Source organism: Olea europaea, chromosome 3, assembly GCF_002742605.1.
Source record: "Olea europaea var. sylvestris chromosome 3, O_europaea_v1, whole genome shotgun sequence".
NCBI lineage: Eukaryota > Viridiplantae > Streptophyta > Magnoliopsida > Lamiales > Oleaceae > Olea > Olea europaea.
The window spans coordinates 1,517,173-1,533,094 of NC_036239.1; the positions used below are offsets into that span (position 1 = coordinate 1,517,173).

Genomic DNA, 15,922 nt, shown 5'->3' on the forward strand with positions numbered 1-15,922 from the left:
TTGCCAATCTATTTGGAAAATTATCCGCACATGGACGGGTCTTAGGTGATCTATGTCTATACTTTTCAGCGCAGTGAAATGGATTAAAAAGGAATGTCGAGGTACTTCTTAGCACAACAAAGCTAAGCGAATTACACTTACTAAGACCGTTTACGACATTTGGATGGCAAGAAATTGAAGGATTTTTGATGATTTTAAACTGCATATTGATAGTATTATTCAACGAATCAAAACAAACGTATACAAAGTCATGTTTTATTTATATTCGAATGTTTGATTCATTTTGAGTCCTTTTTGATTCATTTTGAGTCCTTAGCTATGAGTCTTTAATTTTGTACTAGTTGTACTTGTTTATCCACATTTTATTTTGCTCAGGAATGCCTGATGTAGTTGTATATGTACTTGATTTGGACTCGAAAGCACAGAAAAATGCCCGATGTATTTGTATATATATTTTTTATCAATATATTTCACATTTATCGATAAAAAAAAAAAGAAAAAGAACCCATATTAGAAACAATCAAAATACAAATTTGAGTTATAAAATGAGTAGATCTTCGTGATTAATTTATTGGCGATAGATTGCTATCCAATCTAGTTCCTTGAGTTTACAATTGTAAGACAAATTAACCGAGTCCATATCTCATCTTCAAGAAATATACCATCTTCTTTAAATAAAACAAAAATAAAACAAAAGAAAAATAAAGGATTAATTGCATCCATGGATGAAAATGATGTTTTCTACAATGAAAAGTGGAAGTGAGAGTGAGAATGCAAAAAATTGAAATGTACGAACGTTTTGCACACTAAAGACCAACACATAGAGACGTTTTGTGCTAATACGCCAATTAAAAACTAACTTCACCCAAAAGTTGGCAACCACCATAAAATTGAGGGATAACAGAAGGAAGTATAAATTAGGAGACAACAAATGGAACCAAAATTTGGGAACAACAGATCTGAACTCAAATTAATCATCTATCGACCAGTAAAGATGGCAAAATACCAGTGCCCTGCCTCGCCGAGAATCTGGTCGAGATAGGAAACATCGTCTCCTCATCAACCGGTAACGACTTTTTTTTATATGTCATTAAATATAAATCTTATTTAAATTTTTTTAGAGTAACATTAAAAAGAATAAATAAAGGAAATAGGGAAAATATTGCCCTAACCTGTTGTCCCAATAGACGGTACACCCAGATTTACTATTTGAACAACTATGCGATGCTTATTTAAGGCCTGTTTGGTGCTGATTATGATAATCAATTTTTTTATTGTTAGAGAGAAAAGTGGGTTATACCTGTGAGTGAAGAAATAAAAAATAGCGTCTAACTATGTTAAGTAACGATCAAAAAAATTATTTTTTCCTTGAAAAATCCAAACCAAACAGGGGTTAAGTTGCACCCTGCATTAATTATCTTGTTTATTGTGAGGGTAACACTGCCTTCAAGTTCATTATATACCGTTCCCCATTTACTTATTTATTTGTAGTCATTTTTAATAGTTTCAACTTCTTGACAAACCAGCGAAATCCTCATTTTAATATAGGACTTAAATTTTCTGCTATAGCAAAGAAAATTTTACGTAAAACTTGGAATTCGTTGGATGGAACTTTTGTTAGACCTCTATGAATAATTCCTTGAAAATACTTTATGTGACTAGAATATATTTTAGAGAAAGTTTGCCCTAAAGTGACTTTCTTGAAAAAGCTAAGAAGAAATCCAACTGGAGGGCCTTTAGTGGTGGGCATGAAATAAATTAGTCGGGACTTGGGAGACAGTTTGGGACGTGGTACAGTCATTGGATTCCTTTCGGCCCGGAATAGAAAATAATAGATTCGGGGCAGAAAGCAATAATGCGGGGGTAGAATGGGCCGCTGGCCTGTGGGGGTTTTTGAAATAATAAGAAAATAATAGCGGAGGGGGGAAAATTATTTTAAAATGTGGCCAGATTGGAAGACTAATATAATACGACCGACTTCTTGAAAAGGAAAAATTCGAAAAAAAAAAAATGAAAAAAGAAGAAGGGAGAATCGTGCGAGTTTATGGTTAGATCAACAAGAATCCAAAGGTTGATATAAACAAACACTATTAGTCTCGAGTTTACAACAGATACAAGTGATGAGTCATCAATGGGAAGATACGGTATATGGAAATGTATCCAGCTTTGTTTATTTGGGTTCACGTTAAATATGGTAATACCTTCGTGCGCATACCTTACAGCACTTTGTTCAGTTGAAAGAAGTCAGGGCGTAACTTGTTTGCAGAGTCAACATCATCAGGAGATGCCACAGCAACAACGACCCCCATGTCTTTAACTGCTGCTATGACTTCGGCAAATTCCTTGAAGTCAGCCAACCTACATAGGGAAGAACAAAAAATTAAGTTCCCTTTTGGTTCAGCTAAAAAATCTAAGTTAACATCAATAATTACTTTTTATTACAAATTTCATGAGACCCACAACTTCTCAATAACATATTGTATTAATTTTTACAATTGTGTTACACACACATGGGGTCCACATGTGGATCCACCCCCCATGTGAGATGCCCTATACAGGGTCTGTTGCACAGACCCTGTGCAGGAGGCATTTTCCTAATTTTTATCAAAATCAACTAAAAATCCGGTTTTCATCTAAACCAAATAGAGGCTAAGAGTAACATTAAAAAGAATAAATAAAGGAAATAGGGAAAATATTGCCCTAACCTGTTGTCCCAATAGACGGTACACCCAAATTTACTATTTGAACAACTATGCGATGCTTATTTAAGGCCTGTTTGGTGCTGATTATGATAATCAATTTTTTTATTGTTAGAGATCCTTATGAAATAAGGAAAGAATATAGTTCATATTACAGCAGAGCACCAGTGAGAAACCATGTGTTAACAAATTTGATAAAATTAAATCGCAAAATAAGTAACTTCAAGAAAAATACTTATCCAAAAATGTTTCAAAAACAAACCTCCCCACCCCCAACCCAAAAAAATAAAAATTATTTTTAAGCTCAGCCAAACAAGCTATCTACTGGACACATTGTGTAGGTAAATAAGTAGTTAAGAATTGTATTGAAATGCCATTTTGTCATGTAAAACTTTGCATTAGAGATTCTACTGTTACTGTAGCGTAAAAAGTATTACTAAATGTACCTTGTCGACAGTATCTCTTCTCGTCTCCTTTGCCTTTCTTCCTCCGTGACTCCCAACAGGTATCTCAACAAACTGAAGAGAATGGTGGAATCATTAGTCACGCACTGAGAAAGAAAACTGAAGAGAGAGCTAAAGATGCATAATATAATGTCAAACTAAACTGTATACAACACCAGTAGAATTCTCAATGAAGAAGAAAAATAACCCTCTCAGTCTCTCTCCTATAATGAGCCATAATTTCCTTCAAGATGAGGGGCAACTATTCACTTACCTACTGTATCCTTTGGCATCGGGTAGTTGATATGCATCAACATCTCCAATTGTCCCAATAATCGCCTTGGTGAGAGCATCATCGTCCATTTCAAGTTCCCTTAGAAAATCACTTGTCGTATCATACACATCAAGTGTCTTCAACAAATTGGGGTCTCTATAAGACAAGTATGAGAACACGCCTGAACAGAAATATCAGAAATCAGGACTTTTGGAGTTAGTTTCTGACAAAGACTACAAAACTGAGTATAATGTTGATTACTGTACCTGAATGAGTGTCAAAATCACAAAATCCCCCATAAGCCCCACCACTAACTCGTACGCGATCCCACAACCACGTATTACTTATGTATTTAGAGATCACATATGCACTCCCTTTGAGTTGATACCCGGTCTGGAAAAGGTTAGCTGCTTTTCCAACATAATTTACCTGTACGTACAAATTACTCAAAAGTCCATTAATGAAATTGACCAAGAAAGGAGTTCACAAAAGTGAAAACTGAGAAAAAAAAAAAATATGCTTACTAACCTGAGTAGGTACTACAATAGCTTCATTTGTTGGGGGAAGTCGAGCACTCCAAGCAGCTGATCCAACTGGGGAACTGTTTGGAAGCATATCGAGAAATTTGCTAACAAGCTTCTCTGACTTCACAAGATTTTTCCCATCAGCAGTCAGATTTATTAGGCAACCATTTTTTGAAATTAAAGATTTGCGTATCTCCTCCAGCGAAGAAGAAATTTCAGGCCAGTTTTTGTCAACTCTCTCTTCAAGGTTTTGTAAAAATTCCAGGTAACTGCAAGTGTACAATAATAACATTCATTACCAATCTGAAATATGATGCATGGATAAAATGATGAAAATGTTTTATTTCAAGGCTCCAAAATGCAATTGTGTCCTGGAAGAAATCAAAAGGATGAACTACCCAAACCCCAATTCCACTCCTTAAGAGCATCTCCAAGTAGCTCTCTAAATACAAAATGCTCTTTTAAAAAAAAAAAAAAAAAGAGCTAATGCTTAAAAATAACCTCCAAGAAACTCTCTATTATAACTTTTTAAAATTGAGAATGAATTTGGCTCTCCAAATTTAGAGAGCCAATCTTACTCTCTATTCTTAATGAATAATGACTACACTTAATAAGTCAAGGATTTCAATATTCTACTTCTTAAACTATTCAAACCATATTCAAATTGATTGGCAATTGACATATAAAAAATTATGTTAAATAAAATATAAGGATAAATCAATAAATGTTTCTAAAGAAAAGCAAAACGAAGAGTCCAAATAGAGAGTACTGTTGGAGTGCATTTGACTATTTAGATTTAAAGATGCTTTCTATAATACATAGATGCTCTTGATAAATAGTCTATTGGAGATTCTATTACGTAATTAAAAATTGTGAAAGAAGTTTCTAGAATTTAATAAACAGATAAGAACAAAGTTAGTTATATAACCAGTCATGAAAACTACTCATATTTTGTAATGTAAATAATGCTTTCCTACTACCAAAAAGATATTTGGAAGGTAAGAGATTTCAAACTAAAGTGCTGGTTTGATCAACACCAAAATGGTAGTCAACCCACTAAAGAAAACACAAATAGTTCAACCTTACACCACCCATTTTTTCAGAGACCCAACCAGCAACATTGAGTTTTGCATCCATCCTTGCAGCTGCAATGCCATGTCCACTGCCTCTTAGTCGGTTCTGAAATTGAACAGCCATAATATTATAAATTTATAGCAATTACTTCATTTCCACAATAGTACAACTGGTACCTCCATTCTAGCTTTGCTTTGAGAAACAAACTGCTTAAAACGCTTTTGGTCTGTTAGTTGAACATCTTGAAGAACTTTATTGACCTACAGTAGACCATTTCGAATATCTCATCAGTCAATATACTCTTCAAAAGTTTGCCAGAAACTTGAATAAGAAAAAGAAGAATATAACTTAATTATCAAAGCCTGCTTTCGCTTCAAACTAAAAGAATTTGTTTCTATTAACAAAGAAAATAAACCAGACAGAACAAGCACGAGATAAGGTAAAAGATCTAGACATATGGATGGACTCAAAATCAGTTATTTAACGTATATTAAAGATAAAATACTCTCACGATGAAGACTGAGCGGCATCAGTTATATGAAAATTTCTCGAAAATACTTAAAAACATTGCACTAGAGGACATGGCACATGCACTAATACAATAACAAGAATCCAGTAAGCACAGGAATCTGTCTGCGAATTAATACAAGAACGTTCATAATATAAAGCAAAAAGATTTACACTAGGTGACATCAGAGTACTAAATCCAGTTACATTTACAACTCAGTCAGATGATGATACTTCCTCAACAATAACCAAGTAACAATCAACAGACAACAAACACACACATCATCGAATAAGAACAAGAAGTGCAGTAAGATTTTTGACATCAGTGTAGTATTTTCTTTTTTAGTTACACTGTTACATATGATACAAATCAAAGTCTACAAAGAGACTCATCCGTCAAGAAACCTACAGGAGTAAGGAGACTGTTAGGTATCTTAATTAGCAAGGATTTAAAAGGAAGAACAAAATGGACAGTAGCAGATCAATTTTGAAAGTAACCAGAAATAGCTGAATGGTCATGCTAGAATGAAGTTTGCACTATTTTGACTTTGGTGCAAATTGTTTTAGTATCATAACAAACTGAAGATTTTCTATTCTTGCTGATTTACTGTTATGGTACATGAGAAACGGTAACTTACCAGGTTAAACAAATCTTCAGCACGTTCAGACATAGCTTTGCCTCGAACAATGATATGGCTGGATGGCTCCTCCTTCCCCCGAATAGATGATGTGAAAGGATACACTGATATCCCACCAGTTTTTCTTCCAATTAACTGGTTCAATTGTACAAATTCCAAGTCCTTCGTACCCATCTCCAGCAGCGATTGGCTGTTGACAAACGTGCATGGCACATTAAATTTAATATTCGATCAGCAGAGAATTTTAGAATCAACATGAAACTATTAACTTCATCCTTAACCAAGTTGCTCTTGGGAGAGGAGAGACTGACACACAGTGGTTATGGTCATGACCAATATTGTTTAGTATAGAGTAATGTTTCCTTGGGAGTATTAGCCTATAACGATCCTAGAAAGGAAAAAGGCGGATTCTCAGGGGCATTTGATTCAGGAAGCTAAAAGTTATTTTAATACATCAAAAAAGACAAGTACTGTTGCTATCTCACCAGAATAGTGGTACTAAAGGAAGAAGCTCTTGTTTCAAAGAACTCATGTTGAAAACAACTTCAGCATAAAGAACATCATTTGTGAATAGGTCATGCTGCAAGACCTTTACCCCATTGATATTCCCAACCTACAATTGCAAAGCTCTATGACTTTCAACTCAGACAGACATACGTAACATTCTCACAGCAAGATTTAAACAAATCTCATCACCTCAGTAGGTACATGTATGGGTTTTTTGGGAATATCTTGCAAAGAAAGACTTGGTACACATTTAAGAGCTTCGGGTGGATCAGGAGTCTCCTGTTTCAACCTAAGCTCGTGTGTTGCACGTGCCAGTTCAGCAAGGTCTTCCTGAGTCATGCTTGCCTTAATCCCATCCAAAATTTCTTTCTCAGTAGCTTCATTATGAGAAGCCTTCTCTGGATCAGGCTGTAAATATAACACCATTAGCATAGAAATTGTCATGTGATACCTAATCTGAAAATTAAAAGGTGAAACTTTAGAAAATACCTGCATTTCAACAGTTACACGGTGTGGGTTACTCAAGATGAATTTTTCTATTAGAGGTGCAAAGACGGCTTTGGACCCTTCCTTGGCTATTCTAGCTTTTAAGTCCTTCAAAGGTTTCTGGTATTTCAATGGCTCAAATGGGTCCTTATCATATATCCATTTCCCCTACCAGATACAATTCAAAATTAAAAAAATAAGCCAGACTTGAAGATGAAAGAAAAAAAGGGGTATGGGAAAACCATGTTTGGTTATGAAGTGAACAGTAATTAAGAACTACTTTACCATGGAACGAAGCATCAGAGCTAAGCCACGAGGAAATGAGCCAGTATTGTTTTCTCTAAGAGAGAACTCAATTGTGTTCATCGATGCTTCCACAGCATCGGAATCGAAACCCTCATCTGCCAGCTTTTTCAAAGTATTCATGATTAATTCTTCTACCTTTTGAATGTCATATTCCGAGACACCCTTCAATCCAATACTAAACTGAGGCTGAAGAAGCTCATCTTCAACCCCACCACCGACTATAGCATCTCCTAGACCACTCTCCAGCAGGATTTTTCTCAAAGGAGAAGCAGGAGTTCCCAACATTAGATGATCCAGAAAACCCAAGGCTAGTTCAGTTTCCAAGTCTAGTGGGGTTTCAGAGAGCAGCCAATTAAGGCATATCATATGCTTCTTTTTCAAGTCACCACCATCTGCAGCGGGGTATTTCTCAAGTATCCTGACTGGTTCTTTGAAAAGTTTCTGTGATTCAATTCTTGATTCCTCAGGAGCTGAATTTGCTTCAAACTTGTTTAGGTATTCTGTGTGGAAAGCATGAAATAAATGTCAGGAACAACTGTTCCCAAATCACGCTGCAGCCTTCCAAAATGAACACATCAATGGCAAAAACGTAAAAGGAACGGAATTCCGTCCTAGGAACAAGTGCATAATATTTTGATGTAAGCATTCAACATTCAGATTCAATTATCAGATGAAGTTCCATGTTCTCAAGAACATATATGCAAACACGTAAGGGTATTTTATAAATATCATACAATCAGTATATTTAGAGCTTAATATTTTGAGGAGAGTAATTACAGGCAGATATCTTGAATTCTTTTGCTTAAAGCTTACACTTTTATGTGAATCTGAATAGCTAAAATACTACTATCAATTAAAAGATGAATAGAAGAATACCACTTAAGATGCGTAAACGCTCATTTGGGTCATCGTCTCCATAAAACCATATCCTTGCATTGCTGGGATGATAATACTTACTATGAAACTCCTGCAGAGAAGTAAGAAAGAAAAAAATATGTTCCTTAAACATACAACCCAACATGTATATGCTTCATTGGATAGGCTCAGCTAAAGAGTATTGGTTAGAATCCCCTTATCCAATGTTAACTCTAGGTATCATGGCTTTTTAAATTATTTTAGAGAACCTGCCTGAGTATTTATATCCATTCTAGTGATTGAAGAAAACGTTTGGTGGAGGCATGACATTCATGTTTTGTGTGTGTGTTTGTGCATACACATATAAACACTGTTAATATCAAATAAAAGTATACAGAGGAAGTAATGAGCATCAGTTGATTTGTTTGTGTCAAACATTTCATCTAACTTACGACAAACCAATTCATTAGTTAAGTCTCTACAAACAATACATTGAAATAGAAACGCTCTTACGCTTGAAACAGAACTAGCTTTAAAAAATGCAATCAACCTTAAATTCCCCAAAACTAAGTTTGGGAATGACTTGTGGATCACCACCACTGTCAACGCCGTAAGTATTATCTGGAAAAAGAGCCTGCAAAGAAGTATTATAATATTTAGCAAGATTGTCGTTGGTTACTCTTATATGGCATGAAAGTGCAAGGGTAGCTTGTGAAAAGGAAAATATCATTAATCACATTTTGTAATGCACTATCTGAGTCATCAGGTCATACAGTCGCCAAAATTCAATATTAAACCGGTTAACAAATAAGAAAACAAACCTGTTGAGATGCTCGGCCAAGTATGCTGTCAGGTTGAGAATAAACACCTTTCATCTCGTTGAAAACAACACCTGCAGTTGGCCACAGATATAATTCTTTGCAATGTCAACAAGCTGAACAGTTGCTTCTTGATAAATGAATTTTTTTTATTATTAAACAAAGCAATGAGGGGCAACATTATAAAGAGAAAATAAAATGTCATCGGAAACAAAAACTACGGGTGAAAAAAAAAAAGGATTAGATGCAACCTTTGTAAGTTATGTCTTCTGAGGGATCATTCAGTTCGTAATGCCAGCCTTCCTGTTGAAAGGTCTTAACGTCTTCCACACATCTTGGAAAGAAGACAGCATCTAAATATACATCGACCAAGTTATAGAAATCCTGTTTGACAACACCATTAATATATTGGTTCAGGTGAGATCTAGAAAAAATTTAACTATATTATACAACCTTTGTATTTGTGGAAGCAACAGGATAGCATGTCCTATCAGGATATGTAAATGCGTTCAGAAATGTATGCAAGCTCCCTTTCAACAATTCAACAAAGGGTTCTTTCAGAGGATACTTTCTTGAACCACACAATACACTGTGCTCTAAAATATGAGGGATTCCAGTTGAATCTTTTCTGCATTAACAATAATTAGGCCAGTTTATCAGACTTAGATAGAAAAAGATAGAAGAAAATAATAGAAATATTTAAGAAGGACAGCTAAACTAGCTAAATCTTTGCTCACAAAAGCTACTTGCAGCATAACAAATTGCTCTAGCCACTCATCGTAAAAGGAGGAGGGGGAAGTTAAAAAGATCTAGATGGCCGCTCCCAGAAAAACACGATTCCATGACACCTATGTCACTGCACCATGCAGCAGCATCTACCACTACTACAAGGAAATTATTTTCCCTTTCACTTTACTTTAAGCAGGAAAATGGTCAAACAGAAACCAAATAATGAATAAGAAAACAACTGTCCGATGTAAACTAAGCTAATTAGAAAATCCTTCAAGTGTAGCATACTGCATATGCGTAGCCAGGGAGCACAGATTACTTTTAAAAATTCACAGACTACCAGTCCAGAAAAACAATCAAATTTCCTGTACATAGTTTATATCCAAATCTATTACACCATTTACATAGATCATCAGTGACCTGGAAGATCCCTTTTAATTCAGAATTACATAATGTATTCTATTCTATTTGATTTCCACAAACCAATGATACCAAAACTGACTTGATTAATTTTTAATTTTTCTAAATTACGAGGTGCACGATGAATTACAAGAGCAATTTAACAATGCACATGCATATATACAAGACCAATCCCAGAAAAACACGATTCCATGACACCTATGTCACTGCACCATGCAGCAGCATCTACCACTACTACAAGGAAATTATTTTCCCTTTCACTTTACTTTAAGCAGGAAAATGGTCAAACAGAAACCAAATAATGAATAAGAAAACAACTGTCCGATGTAAACTAAGCTAATTAGAAAATCCTTCAAGTGTAGCATACTGCATATGCGTAGCCGGGGAGCACAGATTACTTTTAAAAATTCACAGACTACCAGTCCAGAAAAACAATCAAATTTCCTGTACATAGTTTATATCCAAATCTATTACACCATTTACATAGATCATCAGTGACCTGGAAGATCCCTTTTAATTCAGAATTACATAATGTATTCTATTCTATTTGATTTCCACAAACCAATGATACCAAAACTGACTTGATTAATTTTTAATTTTTCTAAATTACGAGGTGCACGATGAATTACAAGAGCAATTTAACAATGCACATGCATATATACAAGCAATGGCGTGTACACGTTAATATATTCAAAAGGTATATATATGTACTCACGGAGGAGTTCGGAAAACAATTCCAAAGACTTTATTCTCATCGTCATTCGACACGGACATGACCTCAGCTCCAGTCTTTTTATGCTTATACAAAACAGCTCTGGATTTACACTCTTCCACGAATTCCTCGGATACTTTCTGGAATCCGAGCTTCTCCGCCAAGTCATTATCCGCCACCAAAACCTCTAAAAGAATTAAATGCAAAATCATGTACAATTAAATAATTAATCACAGTATCTTGATCGTAAAAGATGTTAAGGTACCTGGAGCTGATTGGATAGAAGATGTGGCGGCGGCTTGGACTGATAGACAAAAGTGTCTTTTCAACTGATGCGAAGGACGGGCCGAGGTGGAGATGAAGCGGAAATGATTGCGAAGAAGAGAGCGGCTGTGTACATTCGGGATAAGACGGTGTCGTTTTGGGGTGGTAGAAGCGAGGCGACAGAGTCTGCGAACGGAGCGGGAAAATATTCCAGAGGAGGCGAGTGGAGAGGACGGAGAAGAAGAGGAGGAGATGGAGCGTAGTAGCACCGCTCTCTCCATTGGCGGCTGTTGAAAGGTGAAGAAGATAATTTGGGAGAGTCTGGGGTTTATCAGGGAGAGGGAAAAAATGAATAAATATCAAGGTGCGGTGTGTGGGGGTGGATTGGGGGACAAGTTAAATTGTTTGCGGTTCCAAAATTCGTTGTTGAAAAATTAGAATAACGGTCTAATTTTATTGTGGCGGAGCATTAAGCCATTTTGCAAGCTTCTCGTCCATTTATTTTTATTTTTTGGCTTTTCATTCTCTTAACAATTTTAATAAAAGTTATGTTTTTACTAAAAGTTTCTTTTTGTGAAACATTAATAAAATTTATTAAAAATGTTATTTTCCAACTAAATTTTCAATTAAACTTTAATTAACTATTTGTTTAATCTATTGTAAATAGGAGCATCCGTCCGCTATTGATCAAGAGGTCTTAGGAAGAGCGATGAAATCTATTCAGGGCCGCATTCGCAGTGTGGATGACGGGAAGAGGGACTTCCTTGATAAAAAAAAAAAAAAAATGGGGCTCATTGTGCGAGCCTTCACCCTCATCCCTCGATGATCAGGGAGACTAGAAGAGTTTATCAACTCAAGATTTCAATAAGTATTTCATTGATGCAAAGTAGTGTGTTTCAATTCATAGCTTTCTTTGTTATGTTTAATATTGTTCTATGTATTTTGTTTGCATCGTAAATGATTTAGACATAAGTACAACAACCATGATTCATGTTATTATTTCATTATTGCGAAATGATAGAATGTCAGGTTGGAGCCCAACAACAAAGCCCACAGGCCTAGCCTGCCAGCTTGTGGCTGTACGTATTTGGGCTTTGATTCAAGTTACAACTTACAATTACTTGCAATAAAATACATATTCAAATTTACCCATTTTCATTTCTACTGCATACAAAGTTTTCCGTTCGTGAGATTAAGACTAGCTCCATTAAGAATGAACTTACCATTATCTGAGTTCGATAATCAATTGACATAAATGTATCAGTTTAACTACGAGAACACTATTGCAATAAATTATTGACTGTTATAAACTGATGTAAGACTATTAGCCTTGTTTATGATTATTAGTCGTTGATCAATTGAGTGAAGTGTATTAACCTAATTATTGGTGAGCTTGCTAGGTAATCTATGAGCAACTACAGTTAACAGTTCGTTTGGGTTTGATACCATTCTTATTAAACGTTATAGACAGAAGATGATTGTGTTACAGAGATCATAATGAATTGATGATTTACAAACTTAAACACTACTTTCGACATGGCCTATCGAATATTCAAAAATAGAAACAAGTATGATATATCCCAATTTCAAATGTTAAAAGGAAAATTGAACTCAAGTTTATTCCATATAACAAAGTAGATACTACATCTTCAAAATTTGGTATGATTGAGAAAAGAGGCCAATGTTTTGAGCATATGAATTGCCTTTGGGGTTGTGGGGTGTACCAAATTGAAGACATGATCTTCCCCCTTGTTATCCACAACATTTGCATTACCACTCCATCCACTCTTGGAAAGTGCCTCCTTGTAAAACAAACCTCTGTCTCTCAAAAAATCTTTCCCAGCCACAAAAATCAAAACCCTTTTGCACCCTAATTTCGAAAGTTTCGAATCCATACCAGGGTTCACCAACGGATCATCCAAACCCGTACTATTCGGATAAGCGTGAAGCCAAATATTTGCAACAGCACTTCTCCCATAAGTGTTACCATTTTCATTCCCGATTGGGTTCTTCCCTGTGAAATATGGGCAATTCAGAAAAATCCCACTAAGTTTGATGGGGTATTCTGGACTTTCCAACCCGATCCGCATAGCCATGTTGTGTACAATATTGGCTCCGACACTATCTCCGCCTAAATAGACTCTGTCAAAATCAGCATAATTATTAAGCCATACTTCATGGCGATTACCTTTAAAGTGAGAAGCAACCCAATTCAGTGCAAGCCATGAATCTTCATAAGCAATTGGGAGTGGGTATTCAGGAGCCAGTCTGTATTCAACTGAGACTGCAATAACATTTGCTTTTGCAACAAGTGAATTCAAATGCTTGTGGTATGTCGGCGAAAAAGCAGATTCGGTGAAAAAACCGCCTCCGTGGAAATAAACAAGTAGAGGGAGTTCGTGGTCAGTGTTTTTAGGAAGGTAAACCCTAGCTGGTATACTGAACTTTGGCGAAATCTGAATATCTTTGGATTTGACACAAGTTGTTGGATCAAATGATGCTGGAAGTCTTTGGGTTCCTATGAATCTGTGAATTGTGCCGTTTTTGTACACACGTATGAAAGGATAAATCTCGTAGAGTATGTCTGTGGAGTTCGCTGCAAATCCTATGGAGAGTGAGCAAAAAATGAAGACTACTATCAGAATTTGCATGGAGCAGGAGCGCTTACGAGACATGGTGAACGATTACAATTCTGATGAGAAAGTGGAGAGTGATGGTTGACAGAGAGGCGTTGGGACTGTGAATGACAGGATAAAGAGATCAAAATCAAAAATGCTGTTTGCTTTTTTTTTTTTTTCACAGCAATTTTTACTTTCACTCACAACTCCACCCACTTGCATGTATGTGTGCTATGAAAAAAAAAGTGTGAAAATTACTGTACTTATAGAATAGTTGGATTAAAATTGTATCATGTCTATCTGTATTTTACTATTTTATCTAGAGATTAAAATCAAATTTTCAAATTTTGATTTTTAATAAATTTTAATAAAAGTTCATTAAAAAAATTGCGAATCCCATCAAATGTGTATCTAAAATTAATTCTTGATTTTGAATTTGATAAAACTTTAAATTTTAAAATCTATTAAAAGGGAATTAAGCATATTATTTAAATGAAATTTTTAGTGAAAAACTTGATGAAATGTGTGGTTGATAAAAATTATGAATTCCATAAAAATATAGGGTTAAAATTAATTTTTAATTTTAACTTAAATTTTTATCAAATCGTTTAATATTTAAAAATATTTATCTATAGCCGGCAAGGACACAATTGATAAATTGCAAGATAGTTATTACTCGTTGATTTGACATGTACATACAAAATAATAACTTAAACAATCAACTTGATAATAAATAATCATCAAAATAATTAAATTTGATTATAGCTTGTTGATTGAGATTTTAAAACGTACAAGTCATATATAAATCAAACATGTATTATATATGTATATATGCATATTTATAACATGTTAAGTACGTACAGTAGACTCAATAATAAAGATATTTAGACACGTAAAAATGAGAATTTTAACAATCAACTTGATATTAAATAATCATCAAAATAATTAATTTTGATTAGAGCTTCTTGATCGAGATTTTAAATCAAATGTCATATATACAATAGACTTAATGATAGATATATTTAGACACGCAATATATTTGTTTCACGAAATTTACAAATACTTTCTTACTTTCTTACATTGATTGTTCCAGTGTGGAAGGATGACAAATGCACTAGTGGGCAGACCATATTAATAACTTGGACTAGCACCCTAAGGTTTGGACAAAAAATAAGCTTTATAGCCTTCAACAATCGCCCTAAACTTTGTTCAATAAGCCCGCTTCTAGGCCGCCTCTTTGGGAATTCACAAGCTCAAAATCTGGTTCTTCTTTGTAAATAGATGAATCCAAGTATTCTATGGTCGCCTTGCTCATTTATGTGGATGATATGGCGATCACGGTAACTTTTTTGAATTGATCTCTATGATTATTTTAGATCTTCATCACAGGTTTGCTCACAAAGATATAGGTGAGCTTCGTTTTTTTTTTTTGGCATTGAGGTTACATGCAATGCTTCTGGTATTCACCTTCCTCAACAAAGTACAGTCAATATTTTCTTAGAAAGACTTGAATGATAGCTACTTGTCACGGGCCTAGTTTCGTTACACCCGAACAAACTAGAGCCGTGCGGCCTTAACGCTCTACAATTCCCGCACCTCACGAGAAAACGTTAAGTCAGCCTTTCTACGCCCACAAATAATTTAACCAATGAGGCTAAATTATACCCACGTTGAGAAGAGAATTTTGAAGTAAGTAATATATGGAAAACAAGTAAGGATTGGGGAAACTTTTTTTATATAAATGAAAGGAAAAACTTTACAATCTCTCTTGAAAGAATAAACTCACTCACTCTACATTCTCTCCATTCTCTAACCTCTACTACATCCCATTTACAAATGAGACTACCTCTCTATTTATAGAAAACTTAAACCTCCTTAACCTTCCACTTTACAACTTGCGCTTGGTTGTCGCCACCTCGTGCTTGGTTGTCGCCAACTCATCCTTAGTTATCTTCAAGTGGATGGTATTACAACTTGCCTTGCAAGTTGTCGCCAACTCGTGCCTAGCTTGCATACAACTCGCGTCTAGCTTGCACCATTGATATTTA

The 15,922-nt window shown here is 35.1% G+C and overlaps 2 protein-coding genes across 2 annotated transcripts in view; both read right to left on the reverse strand.

Moving 5' to 3' along the window:
- Positions 1 to 2,023: 2,023 nt before the first annotated feature.
- LOC111381279 (presequence protease 1, chloroplastic/mitochondrial-like) lies at positions 2,024 to 11,628 on the reverse strand. Its single transcript, XM_023005047.1, has 19 exons — positions 11,258 to 11,628; positions 10,996 to 11,179; positions 9,585 to 9,759; positions 9,383 to 9,515; positions 9,135 to 9,205; positions 8,864 to 8,947; positions 8,335 to 8,425; positions 7,438 to 7,958; positions 7,156 to 7,320; positions 6,856 to 7,074; positions 6,645 to 6,772; positions 6,160 to 6,349; positions 5,191 to 5,274; positions 5,022 to 5,119; positions 3,945 to 4,209; positions 3,683 to 3,845; positions 3,417 to 3,597; positions 3,146 to 3,217; positions 2,024 to 2,358 (listed from the first exon to the last, which is right to left on the reverse strand). The coding sequence occupies exons 1-19, from the start codon at positions 11,535 to 11,537 to the stop codon at positions 2,217 to 2,219; spliced, it is 3,246 nt and encodes a 1,081-aa protein (XP_022860815.1). The 5' UTR covers positions 11,538 to 11,628; the 3' UTR covers positions 2,024 to 2,216.
- Positions 11,629 to 12,832: 1,204 nt separating this feature from the next.
- LOC111381286 (2-hydroxyisoflavanone dehydratase-like) overlaps positions 12,833 to 15,922 on the reverse strand; it is a 23,443-nt gene continuing 20,353 nt past the window's right edge. Inside the window, exon 2 of the mRNA XM_023005058.1 lies at positions 12,833 to 13,444. Within this exon, the coding sequence (XP_022860826.1) occupies positions 12,906 to 13,444 (539 nt within the window). The 3' untranslated portion in view covers positions 12,833 to 12,905. The remainder of the gene's footprint in view (positions 13,445 to 15,922) is intronic.